Source organism: Centropristis striata, chromosome 1 (genome assembly GCF_030273125.1).
Source record: "Centropristis striata isolate RG_2023a ecotype Rhode Island chromosome 1, C.striata_1.0, whole genome shotgun sequence".
Taxonomy (NCBI): domain Eukaryota; kingdom Metazoa; phylum Chordata; class Actinopteri; order Perciformes; family Serranidae; genus Centropristis; species Centropristis striata.
The window spans coordinates 10,219,714-10,239,942 of record NC_081517.1 but is presented as its reverse complement, the minus strand read 5'-3'; the positions used below and the strand labels follow the sequence as shown (position 1 = coordinate 10,239,942).

At 40.1% G+C, this 20,229-nt stretch overlaps 1 protein-coding gene across 2 annotated transcripts in view; it reads left to right on the top strand.

Annotated features, from left to right (window-relative positions):
• The window catches only part of LOC131968917 (VPS10 domain-containing receptor SorCS1), a 218,965-nt gene that overhangs the window by 108,896 nt on the left and 89,840 nt on the right, over window positions 1-20,229 (top strand). For both annotated transcript variants that reach the window (XM_059329983.1, XM_059329974.1), the window contains exon 3: window positions 1,060-1,159. In XM_059329983.1, the coding sequence (XP_059185966.1) occupies window positions 1,060-1,159 (100 nt within the window). The remainder of the gene's footprint in view (window positions 1-1,059; window positions 1,160-20,229) is intronic.

Sequence of the window (20,229 nt, the reverse complement as noted above, 5' to 3'; positions counted from 1 at the left end):
ACTATGATCAAATGATGACAGCCGTACCAAGTGGCAATCGAATTGCAATTGGGCAAGAGGCATCAGCCTCAGTGTCCAATTTGTGTCGTGATCTGCCTTCATTACCAAAAGGCTTTGGTCATGCATATTGTTGCTTTTCCACAACTGGGGGACTTGACATTGCAGCTTACTGAACCTGAAAAGTGTAATTAAAACACCATTTTGCTACTGTTCTTTCCAGCCACTGACCTCAAATTTTAGAATAACTAGTGCAGTGCCAGTAGGAAGTATCTATTCGTATAGTGGGAGATTAAGCAGATAAAACACTTACTTTTCATAGGTACGCACACCATCCAACACATACACATTCAAAATTGATATTCACTGGAAACTATTTGAATATTATTGGAAATCGAACCTTGAAGAACACTTTAAAACACCCAAAGATAGGTAGGCTAAATAGACTTACAGATGAGATGAGTCAGACGTGGAAATCCAGAGTGAATTGGGTTACTGACCAGGTGTAGGCCTATCACACAATAATATCACGTAAATAATGATATTTTGAAAAATGAATTCAAAAATCTTCAAAATCGAGGATGCACACCTTCGTGTCATGCGCAAGCCACATATGAAATTTTAGGTCAGTCTGACTAACGGTCAGCAAGATATGCCCTAGACACACACACACACACACACACACACACACACACACTTGCTTTCATATATCGATGATACTTAAGAGAATCCAGAATTCTTCTTCTTGTTATTATTATTATTACTATTATTATTATTTACAGGTCATGTCTACTAGTGATGTCCAATTGAAGCTTCATGAGCCATTGGTTATTTGTTGACCCCACTAGATGCCACTCTTGATTTAACATCAAGTCACCTCACACTGACCATAATGATGTGGCCCCTGTTCTCCCGCTGGGGTTCATGTTGCTGCGTTGAGCACAAAAGGGACTTAATAACGTCAGTGCTCTTCCCCCTCTCTCACTGAAGTCTCGAGGGGGACTTTTAATTGCAACAAGTAATTCATCAAGTGTTCATCAGACCTTTCTGATTAAATTTCAGGTCAACCGACTACGGAGCAACGTACCAGAAACTGAATGACAAAGTAGGAGCCAAGACAATCCTCAGTTATTTGTATGTGAGCCCTAACAACAAGAGAAAGGTAATGTTCTTCTTCTGTTATTTCCTTCAAATTTGATAATCTTCTTGAGTGTGTGTGTGTTGCCCTTGTTTCCTCTTCACTGTTGATCTGATACAAAGTTGCAAAGTCAAATACAGGCATGAATCATAGTTCTGTGTTTAATGTCTGTCTCCCTCTCTGTCACTTTCTGCAATGTCAGTAAGATGCATTGAACAGTGGATCATTTATTACCATGTGAAATCCACATAGACAGTTAGCTGGGAGCAAAGAAACTACTCTCCAATTTCTAAAATGAATAGCTTGGCTATAGTTGCTCTTTTTCTTTCTGTCTTTCTGGAACTAAATCAATTATAAGCCAGACAAAAGGGGAAACGGGAAAAGATGGGTTCATATTTGCAGCTATTCCTTCAGGCGGTGCCCTAGCATTTTGCTGGGTTTGGGTCAATTGATAGTTAGAAACATCTGTCTCTGTTCATTCCTCAGTTTCCCCTTTCTCACCTTACATGACTCTAATAAGGGAAGGTCGTTTTCTCTGAGTTAATTATTGTCTAATAATGAAGATGAAATGCTGCCCCACCTCATTTCAGAATCCCAGCCGCCCACCTGATCCAGTTAGGTGGTCTGTCAGTGATTGGGACATCCCTGAGGTCAGTTAGAGGTGTCGAGCCAGCCGATGAGACAGATACTGTGGAACATGAACACAGGGGCTACACAGCAAGCTTGGGATGTCCTTATGTTGGGGAGAATTAAGACGCAGTTTCACTCAATATGAGAGATAACATAGATTAATTCCGTGAGAAATAGATGAATATGTATTTTCAGTGGGGAATTTCGAAGCTACATTCAAGTGCAGTTGGAAATGTTGAGATCAGAAAAAACTAATGATGGCCGTATGAAGATTCATGATCGATTTTCTTCACTTTCTGAGCCCTCTAGGCAAAAAGTGGGGTCAACAAAGACAACTAATGTTTCATCAAGCTTCATTTGAACATCACATATAAAAAAAGCTTTGATGCCAAACTAACTGTGAAAAATTCACACTCTTCACCCTGCGGCACATCTAATCCCTGGACCACCATGTTGGTGGCCTTAGTTAGGTTTTTGACTGAAATGTTTCATCATGTTGGAATTTGTGCTTGTGCCTTTAAAACTATTATATTTTTGCGCAAGAGAAAGCCATGGGAGCCATTGACTTTCCGCCATGTTATTCAACGTTGAGACCAAAACCTCCCTTTTCGGTTGTGTGTTGCTTAAGGTACAGGTAAGACAAAGAAATGTGATCCTGGAAGCCCAGTTTGAGCTATGGATCTATGTGGCCCCAATCAAATTAATAAAGGACTGACAGTTTTTAATGGAGGGCTGAAGTCAGTCTTAATGTAACCTTAGCCAACACTACAAAATTTCACAGTTGACATTTTTTGTATAAATGTCAGTGTTTTATGAATCATCCTCATGAAAAAACTGAACCTGGACGGATTAATGTAATTTAATGTGAGTCAATTAGTTTTTAATCATTTTTCATCTGGTGTGGATTTGGATTAGGTTACAGGGGCAATATTTCTATGCAGGCTTAAAATCGAGATAGCACAGTATCAAATAGTGAGTTTTGACTCATTTCTCTGCACTCAGGTCCATTTGGATCAGTCCTCTGGTTCCATTTTAGTCCTGATTCATAAACTTTTGGGGCATTTGTGTGTTTTTTTTAATCTCTTAACATTCCGTAAAATTCAGTCATTTGTCCATGTCCATTTTGGGTTCATTTAAGAAGGCCATGGGTGCAAACATCTTTGCATGACCTCATTTTTCCTAGTCTGATCTTGTTGCATCCATCTGGGTTTCATTGCTGGAAAGAACAATAACAGAAGGGGTGACAGTTTTTTAACATTGGAGTTGCACTCCTAATTTCGTTGTATGCTATACGATGACAATAGTCTTGAATTGATTTGAATGGAATTGAACATTCCAATAAAAGGAGGAAAAAAACCCTGCCTCTGCTACAATGGATAAATCCTTCATCATTGTGAGACATTTTTTGAAAAACAGTCCTGAAAGATCCAGAAAAGTGCTTTCTCCTTGATCCTCAGGGACTACACCAAAACCTCAAAGATGTTTTAACTCCCTTGTAGCTTTTACATTGGCATTATTTGGCACATACTCACTGTGATTTGTTTACAGTTTTGATTGTCCATCCATTAGCTATACCCGCTTATCCTTTAGAGGATTCCAAGCTGGAGTTAATCCCAGCTAACAGCTCTTTAGTTTAATTCATTATTTTGACTAAGTGTGGAGCCTCTAAAACGTGCCACTAAGCAGCCCATTTTGAATTGAATTAAAGTGAGAGATAGGCAGACTGAGGTACAAATGTCCTTCTTTGCTGCCTTTTGTTGCCAATGCTTGTCGATTGGATTAACAGTGCATGTTCTGTGAGACCTTGGCAAAACCTGTGAAGAGCTTTTCAAGCTTTTCTAATGAGGCAGCTCTGCAGAGACGCTGGGAAAGCACAATAGCCTTTGAGTCCAGGAAACCGTAAGCTCAACAACACCAGGCCTCAGTTTAAACACACAGCACAGCGAGCAGATGAAGACCTGCAAACAACTTGACGGCTTGTTAATATCTTTTCACACACACAGGGACAGAGGAAACACTTAGAAACACTCACAGACACACAGGGATACAAACCAAAACACACTCTCTCACAGACACACAGGGATACAAACCAAGACACACTCTCACTTACACACAAGGATACAAACAAAACAACAGACACATGCAAACCATAAGGCTCTCAGATACACTATTCTGCGTCTATCTCCTATCACCCTCACTTACAATCACATGCAAGCAAGCATTCCAATTATCTTTGCCTCATGAGACAAATATAATTCACACACATGTTCACACATCCCTGGGTTTTTATTTCTCATTCACATTCTTTCACACACATAGTATCCTCATGTTGCCAAAGGATTACATTTGTAAAAATAGAAACAAGACTAAAATTCTACCTACACCAGCAGCCCCAAAAGGCTATAATAATTGCAAGTAACTCTTTCCATTAGTGTTCTTGAAAGCTTTGAAAGTAAAAACACCTGTTTGACAGCTGACATAAAACCAGGGATAGGATCAGGCTTAATATAGCACAAATAGCCAATACTGATCAGTTAAATTAAAAAATCTTTGAGATCAGATTGCAGCACCCTATTCACATTACTTTGCTGATGCTTGGTAGGTAATTTTACTGCATTTGGGTACTTTAAAACGGGTATCATACCAAGTTCGATAGCTAATGCTATAGGTATATGAAGTTAAATCAGCACGTTACTGTGTCATGCTAATGATTATTATATAAGCATTCTGTTAGCATGTTAACATAGCTGGTACGTTAAAATGCTATTGCTAAAACATAAGTGATAACGTAAGCAATTAAAACAGCACGCTACTATGTAATGCTAATGATGATGAACGGCGCCTGGCTCTGCCCCCCGTTGGTCCAAGGCAATCCAAACTCTTTGCATTTCTTGTTCCCCGTTAGTGGAACACACTACCAGTTACTACCAGAGCAGGGGCGTCCCTCTCTACCTTTAAAAAACTCCTGAAGACCCAGCTCTTCAGAGAGCATCTTCTCTCCTAGCACCACAAGATAATTCTACTCCTTAAAGAATTGTCACTAGCACTTATTGCTGCACTAATGGCTCTTATTGCACTATACCTTAATTGTTTGTTTTTTTCTTCCTGTAAGTCGCTTTGGATAAAAGCGTCTGCTAAATGACTAGTTGTAAATGTCATGATAATTATATTAGCAATCTGTTAGCATGTTGACATATTATGGTTGCCATATTCTCTAAATAGAGCTGAGGTTTACGGTAACTAGTTTGTATAATGACATCAGCTGAAGTGCCAAAAGTGTTAAACTGTGGTCCCCAATGAAAAATCAGGAGATCATCAAAGATATAGGCATTTATCTGGTGTTGACAATGAATGTTTACTGCAAATCTAATGACATTGTTGACCTGAGTTCGTCAGACAGGCAGAGAAAAGGAAATTGTCATCCTAGTGTGGCTAAAATCAAACATGAAAGAACTTTCAGCACTCACAAACGCACATATAAAGTCAGTTCTTCCCATCCATTTGCTGTTAATTCCAAGCACACACTTGCATGTTTGTGATGGAGGGTAGCAGAGACTGCAGGTTCGTCACTCTCGCTGTCACCCCCGGCATGGCGCCATGTGACTGCTGCTGGTGGCAGACAAAAGCTCCTCTCTTCCCCCAGTAGTGGAAGTAAATCAGGCCTCTGTGGCTGCGGGGAATAGAGGGAGTAAAGCACTGGAGGACGGAGAGAGAGCACGGGGGAGAAACAGCACAAAGAGCAAAAGAGAGAGCAGGAGATACGAGAGGGGGAAAGAGACAGCAAATAAACTGACAGAGAGCAAGTGAGCATGGAAGAGTGGAGAGGGGAGGGAAAAAAAGAGTGACAAAGCAAAAAAGTAGAGCGATGGCCCAGGGGTCACTCATGGAGAAATCAGTCTGACAACACAGCAATTATGTCAATTTTCATATTGTGGCTTCATGCTGGGCCTGTATATGAGAGAACACAACTCGAGCACACATTAGGGAAACGATTTTGGGTTTTAGCCTGAGATTTTCTGTTAGAGTACATTATTACAGTAAATGGCTGGGGATGGTGAGTGCTGGTTAAAAAAACAACTGACAGTCTCATACAAATGGGTAATGCCTCTAATGGTTTGAAAACAAAGTGGATTTTTCCAGAGAAGGCATATGAGTGACAGATGGATTCCGTCTCTGCTACTCTACACTCAGTGTGCGAGTTCTCTTTAAGGAATACATAACTGTTTTTTCTCAAGAATGTATTGACTAAAACAATTGCTGGGCTCAAGTGTTTTCACTGCAAAGACCTCAATTGTGTTTTGTGTGTGTCTGCCTTCGCATCTATGTGTATGCATGCATGTGTTTGCATGCGTGTCGTTCAAAAACAATTATGGCCTTGTGTGGCTCAGACGGCAACAACAACCAGGTGGGTGGAATATGAATTCACCTCAGATGAGACCTCTCCCACTGTCGAGCTTCAAAGACTTTTGTTTATTGTTTCACTTTTGGATACAAGCTCAGACTTAAAAGTGAACTGAATATTTCATATCCTCAAACTGTCCTCAAAGTGGCAATGACAAAAAAGTCTTGCATAAAGACAAACAGAATCCATAAACTATCAGAATGAAAGGAGTGTCCAGAGACGTACAGCATGATGCAAATCATAGAGGAGTTTTCTACATGTATATGCTCACAAGTGCATTATATTGATCCCTTTCCCTGCAGTGACAGTGAGTGTCTCCATAAAGGAAGGTTAGGCTCGATTTGTTTTGAACAGAACCTGATGTCACCAAAAACATCTCTTAATTGATTTGAATGTGGTTTAAAATATTTGCCTTTGCTTGGACTTTGCCATCATTACTGCATTTATAAAAATACAGATACTCATGTTATTGACTCAATGTTTCAAACAAGCCAAACTAAAAACTAGGTGCTAACTGTGGTAACAAGTATGTGTTTCTTTTGGCTCCTTCACAATAAAAGCCACCATGTATTTTATCAGTTGAATACTTTTGATGTGAAGCAACAGCAGGGAATGATTCTCTTGGCATTTGCAGTAACTCCATATAGTTCAGATACAGCATTAGGAGATGAAACATCAGACAGTGAGATTAATAGTAACCCTCTGAGAACCATTGTAGCACCAACGATCCCAGCCAACTTTCTGTCTTTTAGAGACAGCTCCAGGCTCATTTTAATGTCACATTGAATAAACTAATGTCATTTGAGACTAGAAGAAACCAATGTCATGGTATCTTGTCGGAAAGGGGGCTGCATGCTAAATGCTAATGTTGCTAATGGAAATAACTGACATGAGGGCTGTTTCAACTACCGCCCAATACCCAGAATGAGGCGGGTCTCACTCGACAAAACGGCCCTAATTTTAACACGAGCTGTCCGGAGCGAACTTTTGTCAGGACTTCTTTCAGCCCTGTTGAAGAGCAGGGCTATTTTCTCCCCTGAAAAAAGCCTGGTTGCTGATTGGATAGAACGCTTAGCAGGATGTGATGTTGTACTCGACGCCAGAACAACAGTGTTGCCAACTTAGCGACTTTATTGCTATATTTAGCGACTTTTCAGACCCCCTTAGCTATTTTTCAAAAAAGCGACTGGCAACAAATCCAGCGACTTTTTCTGGTGTTATTGGAGACTCCTTCTTACTCTTCTTAAGGAGCCGCGGGGGCCAGCAGCTCTTCTTAACGAGCTGCAGCTAATAGGCTAAACGTGTGTTCAGACCGGACGCGTAGCGAATTTTCGCGTCGCGTTAGTTGATCGCGCGAGTAGTTGAATTTACTCACGTCACTCGCGCGAGTAAATAACTCGCGAATTTTCGCCCAAGAGACTATTTGGCGCCAAATAATTCTCTCCATTTCATTCTGTCATCAACCATGACAAGCATAGCGTCCCTGTACCTGCTCTGGAAGTCCGAGATACGTCGGAAAACACGCCGTCGTGTCTGGGTGAGTGGCATCATCCGGACTCACGCGAATTTGCGTTGTTTCATTCGCGCTGCAACATTGGCGTCAATCGCGGCATTTGCGTCGCGCAAAACCCGCGATTCGCACCGCCGGCAAAAATTCGCGTCTATTCGCTTTGTATGTAATCTTGTCGCGCGAAATATTCGTTACGCGTCCGGTCTGAACGCACCGTAACAGTTAGCTCTGTAGCAGTACAGTGTGTATGTGCTGCTGCTGCTGGAGGTGCTCACTTAGCGATCTCTGTCTGTTTACAACAGCTCTTCTTTTTCTCTTCTTTTCTTCTTTTTTTTTTTTTTTTTAATGTATTTTTTTGGGCTTTTTCATGCCTTTAATGGATAGGATAGCTGAAGATAGACAGGAAGGAGGGGGCAGAGAGAGGGGAATGACATGCAGTAAACGGCCGTCCGATGCGGGACTCGAACCGGGGCCAGCTGCAGTGAGGACTGTAGCCTCTACACATGGGGCGCCTGCGTAACCCACTACGCTACCGACCACCCCTTCTTTTCTTCTTTAACATATAGCACTCCTGTAGCGATGACAGTTGGCTCTTAAAGTTATGTACTTGATTCCTGTGGTCTATGTCTAGTACCATCAGGTTGAATGCACTTATTGTAAGTCGCTTTGGACAAAAGCGTCAGCTAAATGACATGTAATGTAATGTAAAATGTAATGTAACAATAAGCACCATGTTTAATCCATCGCGTATGTGATCATGGTCAAAACTGTCACAAAGCAATTATGCGACGATCGAAAACCATACGTTACCTCTGGAGTCTCGTAAATCCCTCTGGGGGCCTTTTTGTAATGGAGACACGCAGAGTGAGTGGACATTTGAGAGGGCGTGGCCTGAGACTTTCCCGGTGGCCACTCTTCCCTCTAAAGGAAACACGGCTATGGCCTTTTTCAAAAGGGCCTCTTGACCCCTTACCTCAAGCTATGAAAATGGGTTCTATGGGTACCCACAAATTTCCCCTTTTTGCCCACTTTTTGCTCATCCCATGCAGTTTGGGGCAAAAACCATGCAGTACAAATGTGTTATATATGCATATTTTTAACTGGTCTATTGGTATATTTCTGCATATTGGGGTCCCTAAACAGTCTTGGGATGGCATAAATTGGGAATGAATTGAAAGCTAAGACTGAACTTGATGAATCTTAACTGTAAAAAATGACCTACCGTGACCTCTAGGTTAATCAAAGCCTCATGGAACCAGAGACAAATGGCATTCAGAGGATGTATATTTTTTCCTATGTTTATCTAGAATAAGAAAAATCAAAAGTGGTTAAATTCTGCATGTCTGCAAGTCGTCACTAAGTTAGTAAGTCTGTAACAAATGGCTTTTGGTTTATCAACCAAACATGGTTACACCAACTTACAAGACATAAGAGTATTTAAATGGCCAAAACATACTTCAATCGTAACGTTCTAACCCCTTATTCACTCTAAACTTAAGAAACCTGAATAGCTCAAAAGACCTAATGGGGCTCTTAATGAATAATCAAATTAATTATGGCTGAATTTAGTTAAGCTCTGCTGTGTCTGCATCCTGATGTGCATGCTGGCTCACTGTCACACTGTCATGTCTTGCAGGGACACATAAAAACCACTAAAAAAAACCCCATTGTTAATAATATTGATAACATTTGTCTTTAAAAAAAACCACCAACAATTTCCAGTTAATTACCATAAATACCATAAATAACTTCCCATGTAAAGTATCTGGATATTTAATGGAAATTTTCCACCACTTTGCAAACCTAGTACGGAATGCAGGTACAGTACACTTTGGTTGTCTCATACTGCTGATAAATATGAATTTGGTTTTGGCAGTGCTTTTCAAATGCTTTTACCATTAGTCAATATCATTTTTATTATTTTGCTTCATCATCCAGGTGCAAACTCAAAGAGGACAGACAGACAGATCATTTAATTTAGTCCAGACTCTGTGTTCTGAAAAGCTATTACAGAGTAATGAGACAAAATCATTTAAATTAAATCTCAGGCTTCAATTACATGCCAAAACCTGCTTTGGTCTTTAATAAGCACTGTGTTTTAAATGATCGTTTTGCATGAACAAGTTCATAAGAAAAACAACAACTGAAAAATATTCATCACATTGGCTAATGGACCATTTGAAGACTGTTACTCTGCTAAGATTTTTTAGACCAATTTGCTGTTTACCAACAATGATGACATATTTTGTGGGCGGAGCCAAAACTGTGGCAGATAGTAACAGTTAGCTAGTGGCCTAGCGGTGTGAGGGGTACAGTTATCAAAGTATGAATCGACCAGATGTTTTTCCTGATATTTTTACGGTTTGGTAGCAAAAGGCTATTATTATCTTACAGGAGTAAGCTTACTCTTAACAATGGTGTGAGACTTCCTGACCCGTATTCACTGTTGGGATGGGCAAAGGACCCAACGTAGCATTAAGTGCCCAAAGTTTGAGGGATTTGTCCCAGGATTTTTGTGTGTTATGGACAGATGTACTGCTTCTATGTATGTAAATGTTACTTTAAGTTGGCAGAAACCCAGAGGGAAACAACGACTATTAATGACTGTTCTAAGAAAACAATAAGGAAATAGAGGTAAACAGAAGAGCTTCAGGGCTTTTTTTTTTACAGGAGTAAAAATAAATTGTCCTTCATTCTTATCGATTACATTGTCAAATACTCCCTTTGAAGCTAGATGGAGAAGTTTATGGTTGCAAGTCATTTAATAGACGGACTGGGCCGATGAAATCACCTGAAATTCTCTTATTTACACAGAGCTCATTTCATACATACACACAGATCAACTTTGAAAAGCAGTGCGGCTGCAACCCGGTATGATTAACACTCACATATGCATCAATAATATATAATTATATCAGAACATTTCGGATGATTTCAGCAGTCCAGTCCATCTGTTTGCAACCATAAATGTCTCCGTCCAGCTTCAAAGGGAATCTTTGACAAAAGTAATCGATATGAATGAACGCCTGCTTTTTTAACTTTTTCTGTTCTGACATCAAACGGCACAGCAAGACATCGTTATCCCTGAAACTCTTCATTTTCCTCTATTTTCTTATTGTTTTCATACATCGCAATTGTTTTCGTCTGAGTTTCTTGCCACCAGTCTGCGCACGCAACAGCCAGTGACGTAGCCGTGACATAGACTCCAAATTGGTCTGTTGATTGGAGGATAGCTTTAAACTGAACAGATGTACAGCATTTTCAGTGACAGGAAAAAGAGGAGGTCTTCCCCCATGAGAGTGAAGGCATCAATATAAGAGTTGCAGCATTTTTATGAAGAATAAATATCCAAAATGTAAAATGCAAAATATTCCTTTTATGGTAACTTTTTTACTAACATGAAACACATAAACTAGCCAGCAGCAAAATTATGGAGCTGTTCCTGATTAAACAGGTCAGGAGTCATTACGACACATGCTTACTTACACCAGACGTACCTGGAGCGATACCACCTGCTGCAAGAACATACTGATATCAACACATTCTTTAACTCACACTACAGAGGGATAAAGCAGGGGAAAGGGAGGTGAAGTGTCTTTTTGTCCACCGGCTTTTTAAGGACACATTGCATGCCAAATGAATCACAGTGAATCAGCCATGCTTTGCTGGCTGGAACGCCACACACACAGCGGTTGTAACGCAATCGAGGACAAGCAAGCGCATGATGGTTTCGTTTGAGGGGGGGGCGATGGGGGGGTTGGTGGTGCTGGGAGGGGACGCAACATCTGTCAGCCCTGAGGCACAATCTCCAAATGGCTGCGACGAGCAGAGAGGCAAACGCCCCTGGAGCCTCTGAGAAGACACAGCGACAGAGGAGGAGAGACAGGCTGAGAGACACAAACACAGATGGACAGAGGAGTGGAGGCAGACGGAGACAGGTTGACAGAGTATGAGACACAGAGATAGAAGAGGGAGAGTTGTAAAGAAGATGGGATGGGTAAATCTAGGTGAGCGGTGGGATTCCATCAATATTCTTTTACTTGCCTTTACGGGACATTGCCCACTTTCTCAGCATGGGAGTGAAAGCTATACAATTCAATGGGCCTGAGACTGCCACGCCAAGGGACCTAATCCCCCTTTCTAAAGCACTAACTCATGCCAACATAAAGTGTTCAGAATAAAACCAGCCACAAAATGGCATATGCTGTTACTTTACTTATTAATGATCACTGTGAAGAATTCATTTTTTCAACGGATCGGGATGTCGAAAGTGGGAATGCAGCTGGTAAATTATCTAAATGTATCTTGTTTGTCTTGTCTCTGTTCATTCACAAGTAATGAATCAGTAGCTCTTTGTTTTCATACACAGCTTGCATGCCTTCCAACTTATGTACTGCCATAAGGGGCAGCTAGCTCGTCGGCCGAGATGGAAACCCAATTATACCCAAACTGACATGTTACTGTTTGTCAGGTCTGGCAGGGGTCTGGGAGAGCTCAAATGTCAGGCAGTGTTCAATTAGCCCTGGCTTAAATGCCTCCGATCAAGAGACAGGAGTTGCGTTTAATAAGACGGATCAAACAGTTGAAAGCACCTGGTCGATGCAGTGGAGGGCGTGGGGGAAAAGAGAAGTAATAATTATGAGTATGTGTATACACTCTTTTTATTTTTATGTTCTCCACTTAGAGCACGATAGAGTTTGACCGCTAGTGCTTGCCATGAATATTCATTGCCAAGTAGAGAGTGTTTTGACTGGCTGCGTGCTGTCAATGCAGACAGTTTGCAAAGTTAACATGGTTCCACATGGATACTCAGAGGCCCATCTGGTACTGGAGGGGTACACCTAATATATTAGTAATACTGCCTGTATCCCCTTGCAACTTTCTCATAATTAAAAATAAACTAAAAAACAGATTTGCTTTTTCCATTTAAGGTGGGACATTGTTTCAGATTAGATGTAGTACCCTTATTAGTCCAACAATGGGGGAATTTAAACTCTGTATTAAACCCATCCTTTTTACACACCAGTGAACACACCATGCTTAGAAGCAGAGGACAGCACATTTCTGCACTGCAAAAAAGCAAACTTGTATTTTTTGGCCTAAAACAGTGATTTAAGTTGGTAAAACTTGGAAATATAAATTATTGAAATTTAGGGCAATAATGTAAGTTCACAACAAAGGAAGCCAGTTGTCTGCTCAAAAAAAAAGTTTGTGAGTTGTTGTTACTTATATCTTTAAGTTGGGGTTCACAACAAGGGACAATAGTTCTGCTAACTCTTATTTCTTTGTTGTGAAATTAGGTCATTAGCGAAAGCTAGCGGCTAACTGTTGCTAGCGCCGCTGCTTGTTACAGCTACAAGAGTAGCCATTAGCATATCAATGCTCACTCAAAATTGTGGTCACAACATTAGCTGACATTCATAATGGCTTTACAATCGTGCCAGGGAAATTCAGAGTTGAGCAAACTCAAAAACAAAATGTAAAATATTTAGTTTAATTGTCCAACTTAAAATTTTATCGAAGTTTGTTGCGTTGAAATTTTGAGTTCACCCAACTTTTTTTTTTTTTTGCAGTGTGTGTTACTGGGGAGCTGTGTGGTTAGATGCCTTGCTCAGGGGCACTTCAATCCTTGTCCTGTCACTCCTGGGATTTGACGGCGACCCACCAGTTACAAGCCAGATTCCTAACCTCTAGGCCACGGACTGCCCAATTATGTACTTGGATGAGATCACATGATGATTTAAACGTTATCCTGTGATGTTGATGACCTTGGGTCCCCTGAAGGAGAGCTCCTCAAATAAAAAGAAAAGAGAGAAAACTTTTGCAGGTTATCTGCAGCATTTGAAAAATACTAAAAGAAAATGCAGTTAGTTATGACCTGTTTGCATCATGCATATTTTGTATCAATGAAACAGTTTTTTTTGTTGAGTACAGTAGATATGCTGCCAAACAGCAACATTATAGGGCGCAACAGGAATGAACTCTTAAACCAGGAAGTAAGTTTGCATTTTAGCTCCCTGGGGTCGAACCTCTCAAATTGAATTAGGGTTTTGAATGGATTTTTGGTTAGATGTCTGAAATAAGTCTGTGGTTTACAGAAGCTGAAGAGATGTTTGCATTTTGTTGTACGCCATTAGTAAATACCCTCACTTTTGAAGTTTTTTGGTCCTTAAAAAAACGGTGGCTAACAAGTGGCTAAATGAGAATACAGTGGTGGTTAGGGATATTAAACGTCATCACGCCAGATACATATGGCAACTCTCACAAGTCTGCCTCACAGCCTTTAGTTGTGTTTTTCAGTCTCTTCTCTTACAAATTCTTTTAGATTGTAGATTATGTTATAAACTATTATTATATTCGCTATCTTGTCCAAACAGCTGGTTAGCTTGTCAGAGACCAAACAGTAAAAATCCCATCTGCGCTCCTGAGTGTCTGGTGCAAGTAACATTAATAAACCAAAAAGATCTCCAACCTAAATGACATAATAGACAGTTTGTCAATACCACCCATAACAACACATATGAGTGTTTTGTGGCTCGTAAGTTAGGTAAAAAAAAACTTAATTCACAATCCGTGAGCCACGTAAATTACATAAATAACGTAAGTTATGTAAAAAGTTGTTTAGTTTTGTTTTCACGTGGAACACAAAGCCCTTTCCCCTGGGTGAAAGTCCGCCGTTTGTGCGACATTTGCCATTCAAACTCCGCAACGCAGTCAATCATTACAAATACGTCAGCAAGATGGTGGTGGAGGAAAGTCTAAAGCGTAAAAAAAGAGTTGTATTTTTTTCTCGAATAAACACAAACGTGATGCCACGGTCAGACTCACTTAAGAAAACCAAGGTAAAACTTTGCCTTGTGTCCTGCGTGAACATGCCATTAAATATCGTTACTGTTGGAAATATAATTAAAGGTTCAAACAGCCTGATCAGGTACAATATGTCTGGTGTCTGTTGGGTTATTTTTTTGTGTGTGTGAACTGATTCTATACATCTTGTCTGGGTTCTTGCCTTGTTACCTGTTTGGCTGTGGGGTTGAGAGTGACGACAGGAGATGATGAGACCTTTAGCCGGTCCAGCACATGTTTACAACTGACATTTATCAACCTCTTGTGAATAGTTTACTATCTCCTGGCTAGACCTGCTCCCCTTTGACTGCCCTTTAGCTTCAATTATGAGACTCAGTAGTTTCTGGCTTAAGTAGGAATCAGAGTCAACTTTTTCTGTTTTGCTGATGCGGCTGAGGGATAATCCACAAGTCGCTTATTCAAAATAACCATAGAATCCTCTCCTTTTTATCGTACATACGGTACATCACATACAGAGAATCAGAAAATATGTTGGAAAAGGTTTTACGTAGTGAAATGTCCTTCATTCCCTTTCGTTTCCTGCCATTCTGTTGCTGGCGTTTTGAGAAACATCTGTACATTGAATCAGAAAAGAGATGGAACATTAATATAATCCTTGAGGCTGCGACCAGACAGTATAAAGGACGAGTAAGAAAAAAATAAATATACTGGCTCCAGTAGGAGTTGTGAGACATACAGTCAATGACGAACTGAAGAAAGCACCTCTGAATACAAGATAAATGTGAACTGGCCTTCACACCCTCACTGTCGCAGTTTAGCTCGGCTCTGTCATGTAAAATCGGTTTCAAATGCAAGATAGTGAGTGGCTCCTGGTTATATGCTGCTTTGTTAAGTCCAGTTCAAACTGTAACCTCAAGTGGATCATTCTTTGTTTTCGAGTTGTTGGTTTTTTTTTGTTCAAATATCAAAATAAACAGGAATTGGCTGAAACCAGTTTATTTACTTGTATTAAATCATTCCCAACCAAGTCACTGTCACGGCGATGCTCAAAATTGACTTGCCCCAGAGAGATTAAATCTCAAGCTCTTTCTCTTTGTTCCACTTTTTCAATCCTTTCCATTCTGAACTCTTAAAGTCTGACAACAACACAAAATCTATTTATGCCAGGGTGGGAAATTAGGCATAGATTTATAGAGATGAGCCACAATCCAATTACTGTGTGACTGTGTGAAATGGAAAGTATGAGGATAATTTTATTAATATTCTATCTTGGAGTATTTACGGTACAGTGTCAGTGGAATTAACTGTAAAGTGGTTAAAGTATTCCTTACACATTTCTTAAATGTCCTCCAGCTGGCACATATACGCTTCATTAACCTTTGTCATTTTCAACCTTTTTGGCCTCGTAATTTACAGTCTCTCATGCACAGTCACACACAGTCTACTGTTCCACTGAGTCAAATGTTATTCTGCCTCTTTAAGTGTGCCAGTGTGGATTCTTTACTTATGCAGTGCTGATAAGAAAAGTTTTATGGCTTGTTCCCAAGAACGCTGTATTTCCATGAAACAATTAGATGTCTTTTCTTAACCAAAGGTTATTCTTTTGGACTAAAATCATTTGGGTTACAATGCTCCAGTTCCACCTCTGCTAAAACAAGCTGCTTAGGGTTCATTAATATAACATTATTAATAAACCCTTGCAGACTGTTCTCATCCACTGTTCCCAGGTATACCTTTGAAAGATATTGCACGGAATTTTATTGGAAATGCATGGAACAGTGAGCCAGGAGATGCTGCTTTATTTGATGACACGTAGAAACCTCTTGTGGCCATAGTAATTATGATGAGAGCAGAGCAGGAAGTGAGGTGAAGTTATGAAAATCATTTTAGGGTGGGTTGACAAACGGCAAACTTTCACCCAGGAGAACGAGGTTTGTGTCCGGTGTGAAACAAAAGAAAATGTCTTTTTATGTAACCTCCGTTTTTTTAACATCACTTCCATTTTTTACGTAACTTCTGTGGGTCACGTCACTCTGGTAACTACGTCACTTCCAGCATTTACGTACATTTATTTACATTTCAAACTGTCTTTTATAACACCTTACCAGGAGGTTCTTGCCCTAAACCTAGGTCAGTGGTTTTGTAGCCTAAATCCACAGAAACAGTCGCATTCTTTACAACGCAAACAGTACACGTATGTAGTATGACATGTTTGCTATTTTTTAGAACCCTCCGCAGTTCCGTGAGCAGCAAATCGCTCATTTAGAGAAACACTCATATGTGTCCTTATGGGTGGTATTGACAAACGTTTGTTTAAGACATTCGCGCAGATGGCACTAGAGACGTTAAGTTCAGATTTTCAGTGTAAAATTAAACACATCATAAGGTGTTAGCTAGGAACGTGTTAGACCTGACTTCAAAATTAAAGCAAACACATGTAGCTTTCAAAATAAGAGCACATGGATGTGTTAGCATCCAAAATATGATGCTTGAATAAAACAGAACCTTTATTCTCCTTAACAATAATTAATTAAAAATATGCAATGATTAAGATGGAATAGTGGCATTAGAATGTGTGAGAGGCACCAAATTTAGGCTTTCAGGGCAAAAAATTTCTTCCGGGGAGAATGCCCACGGACCCCCCTACTTTCTTTGGGTCTCCCCATCGTAGTCTCAGAAAATCCTTTGGGAAACACTGATTCTAAAGGCTTGACAGACTGGACAGACAAGAAATTGCCCAACATTCTGTTCAGGGTAATGAAAGGAGGAGAGATGTTTTTAGGTCCTTCATTGAGTCAGCTTCAAGTCAGTAAATTTGTTTGGCTGCACTGGAAATTTCATGTACAAATTACTTTTTATTTATGTAAATAGGTTGGTTGTTGTTTTCACTACAGGTAATTTAAAAATGTTTGTAAATGTAAATCATATTTGGGTTAAGGCATGGAAAAATAACTCATTGAGTTGAAATCATTTGCTGACAGCTTCATCCCCCCCAGTTCAAAAACCCCACCTGCGCCCCTGGTTTAGGATGGAGATCTTGTTGGTCCAGTAGTTATGTATGGAGTTATTTTATTATTTTTCCCTAAACCTAACTAAATAGTTTTGAAGCCTGAAACATGTATAACACAGTGACACTATGTTAAATAGAAATGTCTCATTTTATAAGATACATTTTTCATAACATATCATGCAAACCTATTGATGAGAGTACAGTGACCATTAATGTAATTGGTTATCTATACTGTTGCAAGACCATACAGTATATGGAGGTATAAATCTGATTGACAGTTATATTTAGAAGTGATATATGTTCAAGGTTTATTGCACAACAAAATGCAGTTCAAATCAAATCAAACTTTATTTATAAAGCACTTTTCATACAATAAATGCAACACAAAGTGCTGTACAGAATATAAAAACAGAGATGCAACACTTAACCCCCCCCCCCCCCCCCCCCCCACACACACACACACACATACATACACACACACACAGACCCACGCATCCACCGCACACACATATACGCACACGCACGCACACACATATACGCACACGCACGCACACACATATACGCACACGCACGCACGCATGCACGCACACACACACACACACACACACACTACACAAACTATCACTGAATTAACATGGCAGGGCACTGAAGAACCATGAGAGGAAAACCACCTATGGGGGGCTCACCCACACTGAGAGCGATCGCAGCCCACGGCCGCAGGGAGCGCCGCCACCATAGAGACCCCCGACCCAGATAGACCGCGGTAGATTCCCCACATGGTGCAGAGCCCCCGACCCGGGCAGACCAGGGGGGCTCCGCACACAGGGCAGAGCCTCCCCAGTCCATCCAGCCCGAGGGGCCTCCAGGAGGACCCCCCAGCCGGCAGACCAGACACACCTCCCAGTGTGGAGGCCCCCATGAGGAAGCACTGGAGCTAAAACGCTAAAAAATAGATGGATGGATGGATGGATGGATGGATGGATAGATAGACAGATAGATAGATAAAAACTCAGCTAAAATTAAATGAATAAATAACTAAATAAAAAAGTAGAAAATAAAATTTAGACAATAAAATAAAGATAAATAGATTACTAAATAAATAAATGAATGAATGAATGAATGAATGAATGACAAGAGTGGGTAAACGAAGTCAGTTAAAAGCCAAATTAAAGAGTCTTGAGCCTCCTTTTAAAAACATCAACATTCTCTGCGGTCCTGATGTCCTCTGGCAGGCTGTTCCAAAGCTTCGGACCATAATGGCTGAATGCAGCCTCCCTGTGGGTTTTAGTCCGAACCCTTGGAACAATCAAAAGGCGGGGTGCAAAGAGGTGCCAGAGGACCTCAGAATCCGCAAGGGTTGAAATGGTAAAAGCAGGTCAGTTAAATAAGATGGCCCAAGACCGTTAAGACACTTAAAAACTAATAAAAGCACCTTAAAATCGATTGTTGTAGCCCCTTGTGTGCTACACAAGAAGAAACAAAACAAACATTTTTGATTATGCATGAGATGGAATGTAAACAGCAGCAAACAAAACAAATAATGAAATTTAAACATTAGAGAACTTTTTTCAGACATTTTACATGCATCTCACTTTCTACAAAAAGCTTCCTGATGTGATTTCAACAGGATGGAAAAAGCTTAAATGTTGTTTGGTCAAATTGTTGTTTTCAAGGTAAATAAAATTAACCTTAATTTTCAAAATCATTGCTTTCCATACCGCTTATACTACAGTTCAGCATTGAGTCAAGCATACAGCAAATGTAAAACAAAATGAAAAAAATCATGCGTCAGAGGCATGTACATTTCAGCCAATCTTTTTTTTTTATCAAAGGTATTGATTAGTTGAGCTTAAAATACTGCAGAAAACTGCAAATAATTATTTCCCCTGAGATTTCTGCCGTGGGCACACAGCCAGTACACAACTTAAAATACATTCACATATAAAATATGGATTGAAAAGAATATGACATTTTCTGAACTGCAAAGCTGTATCTAGCTTTATCTTTTCTGATTTGTTTGAACTTTATATGCTGCATTTTTCAAGTTCTTTTCTGTCTTTTCTCTTTTCAAAAGCTTGTATTTTTATTCAGGCCTGTCATGTGTTTGTATTGGCATGCTGTGTGGACTGCGAGGAGCCTGCACAAAATTAATGTATACGATCAACTGTAAACATCAACATGCAATAGTTTCTTTTTGAGCCACTTCTGCATGCAGGAAAGCTGCGTGTGGAGCGACTGAGGAAAGGGAATGTCTGTAGAATGGAAACAAGGCAAAGCCCCATATTTTCACACCACCATTTCCTGGAACTGAATAACATTATGTCACAGAATTCCTGTCTGTATCACACTCCTTTTTTCTCTTACTTGTTTTGAGTGAAAATGTAAGGTTTTTATTCCAAAAAGAAAGCCTCTTGCAATTTCCATATTGTATCTACAAATCTCACCAGGGAGTATTAATCTTCATAGACGTGTTGTATATTAGTGGAAAACACATTCCTGTAAGCATGCCAAATCATATAATATTCCTGTAACCCCACATTCACCAGAAATACATCAGTCAATTATTAAGTTGTCTACATTTCCAGCTGAGTTGCAGTTCCAGGGAGTGAGCACTGCGTTAATTGGGATTTGTGGTTCAGACAGTGTTTGAGTCCATTTGATTGAATTGGTCAGCATGTGGCTCACGTATGTGGCATTATATCTGCCTTTTGTGATTGATGAACTGGTGTTAGTGT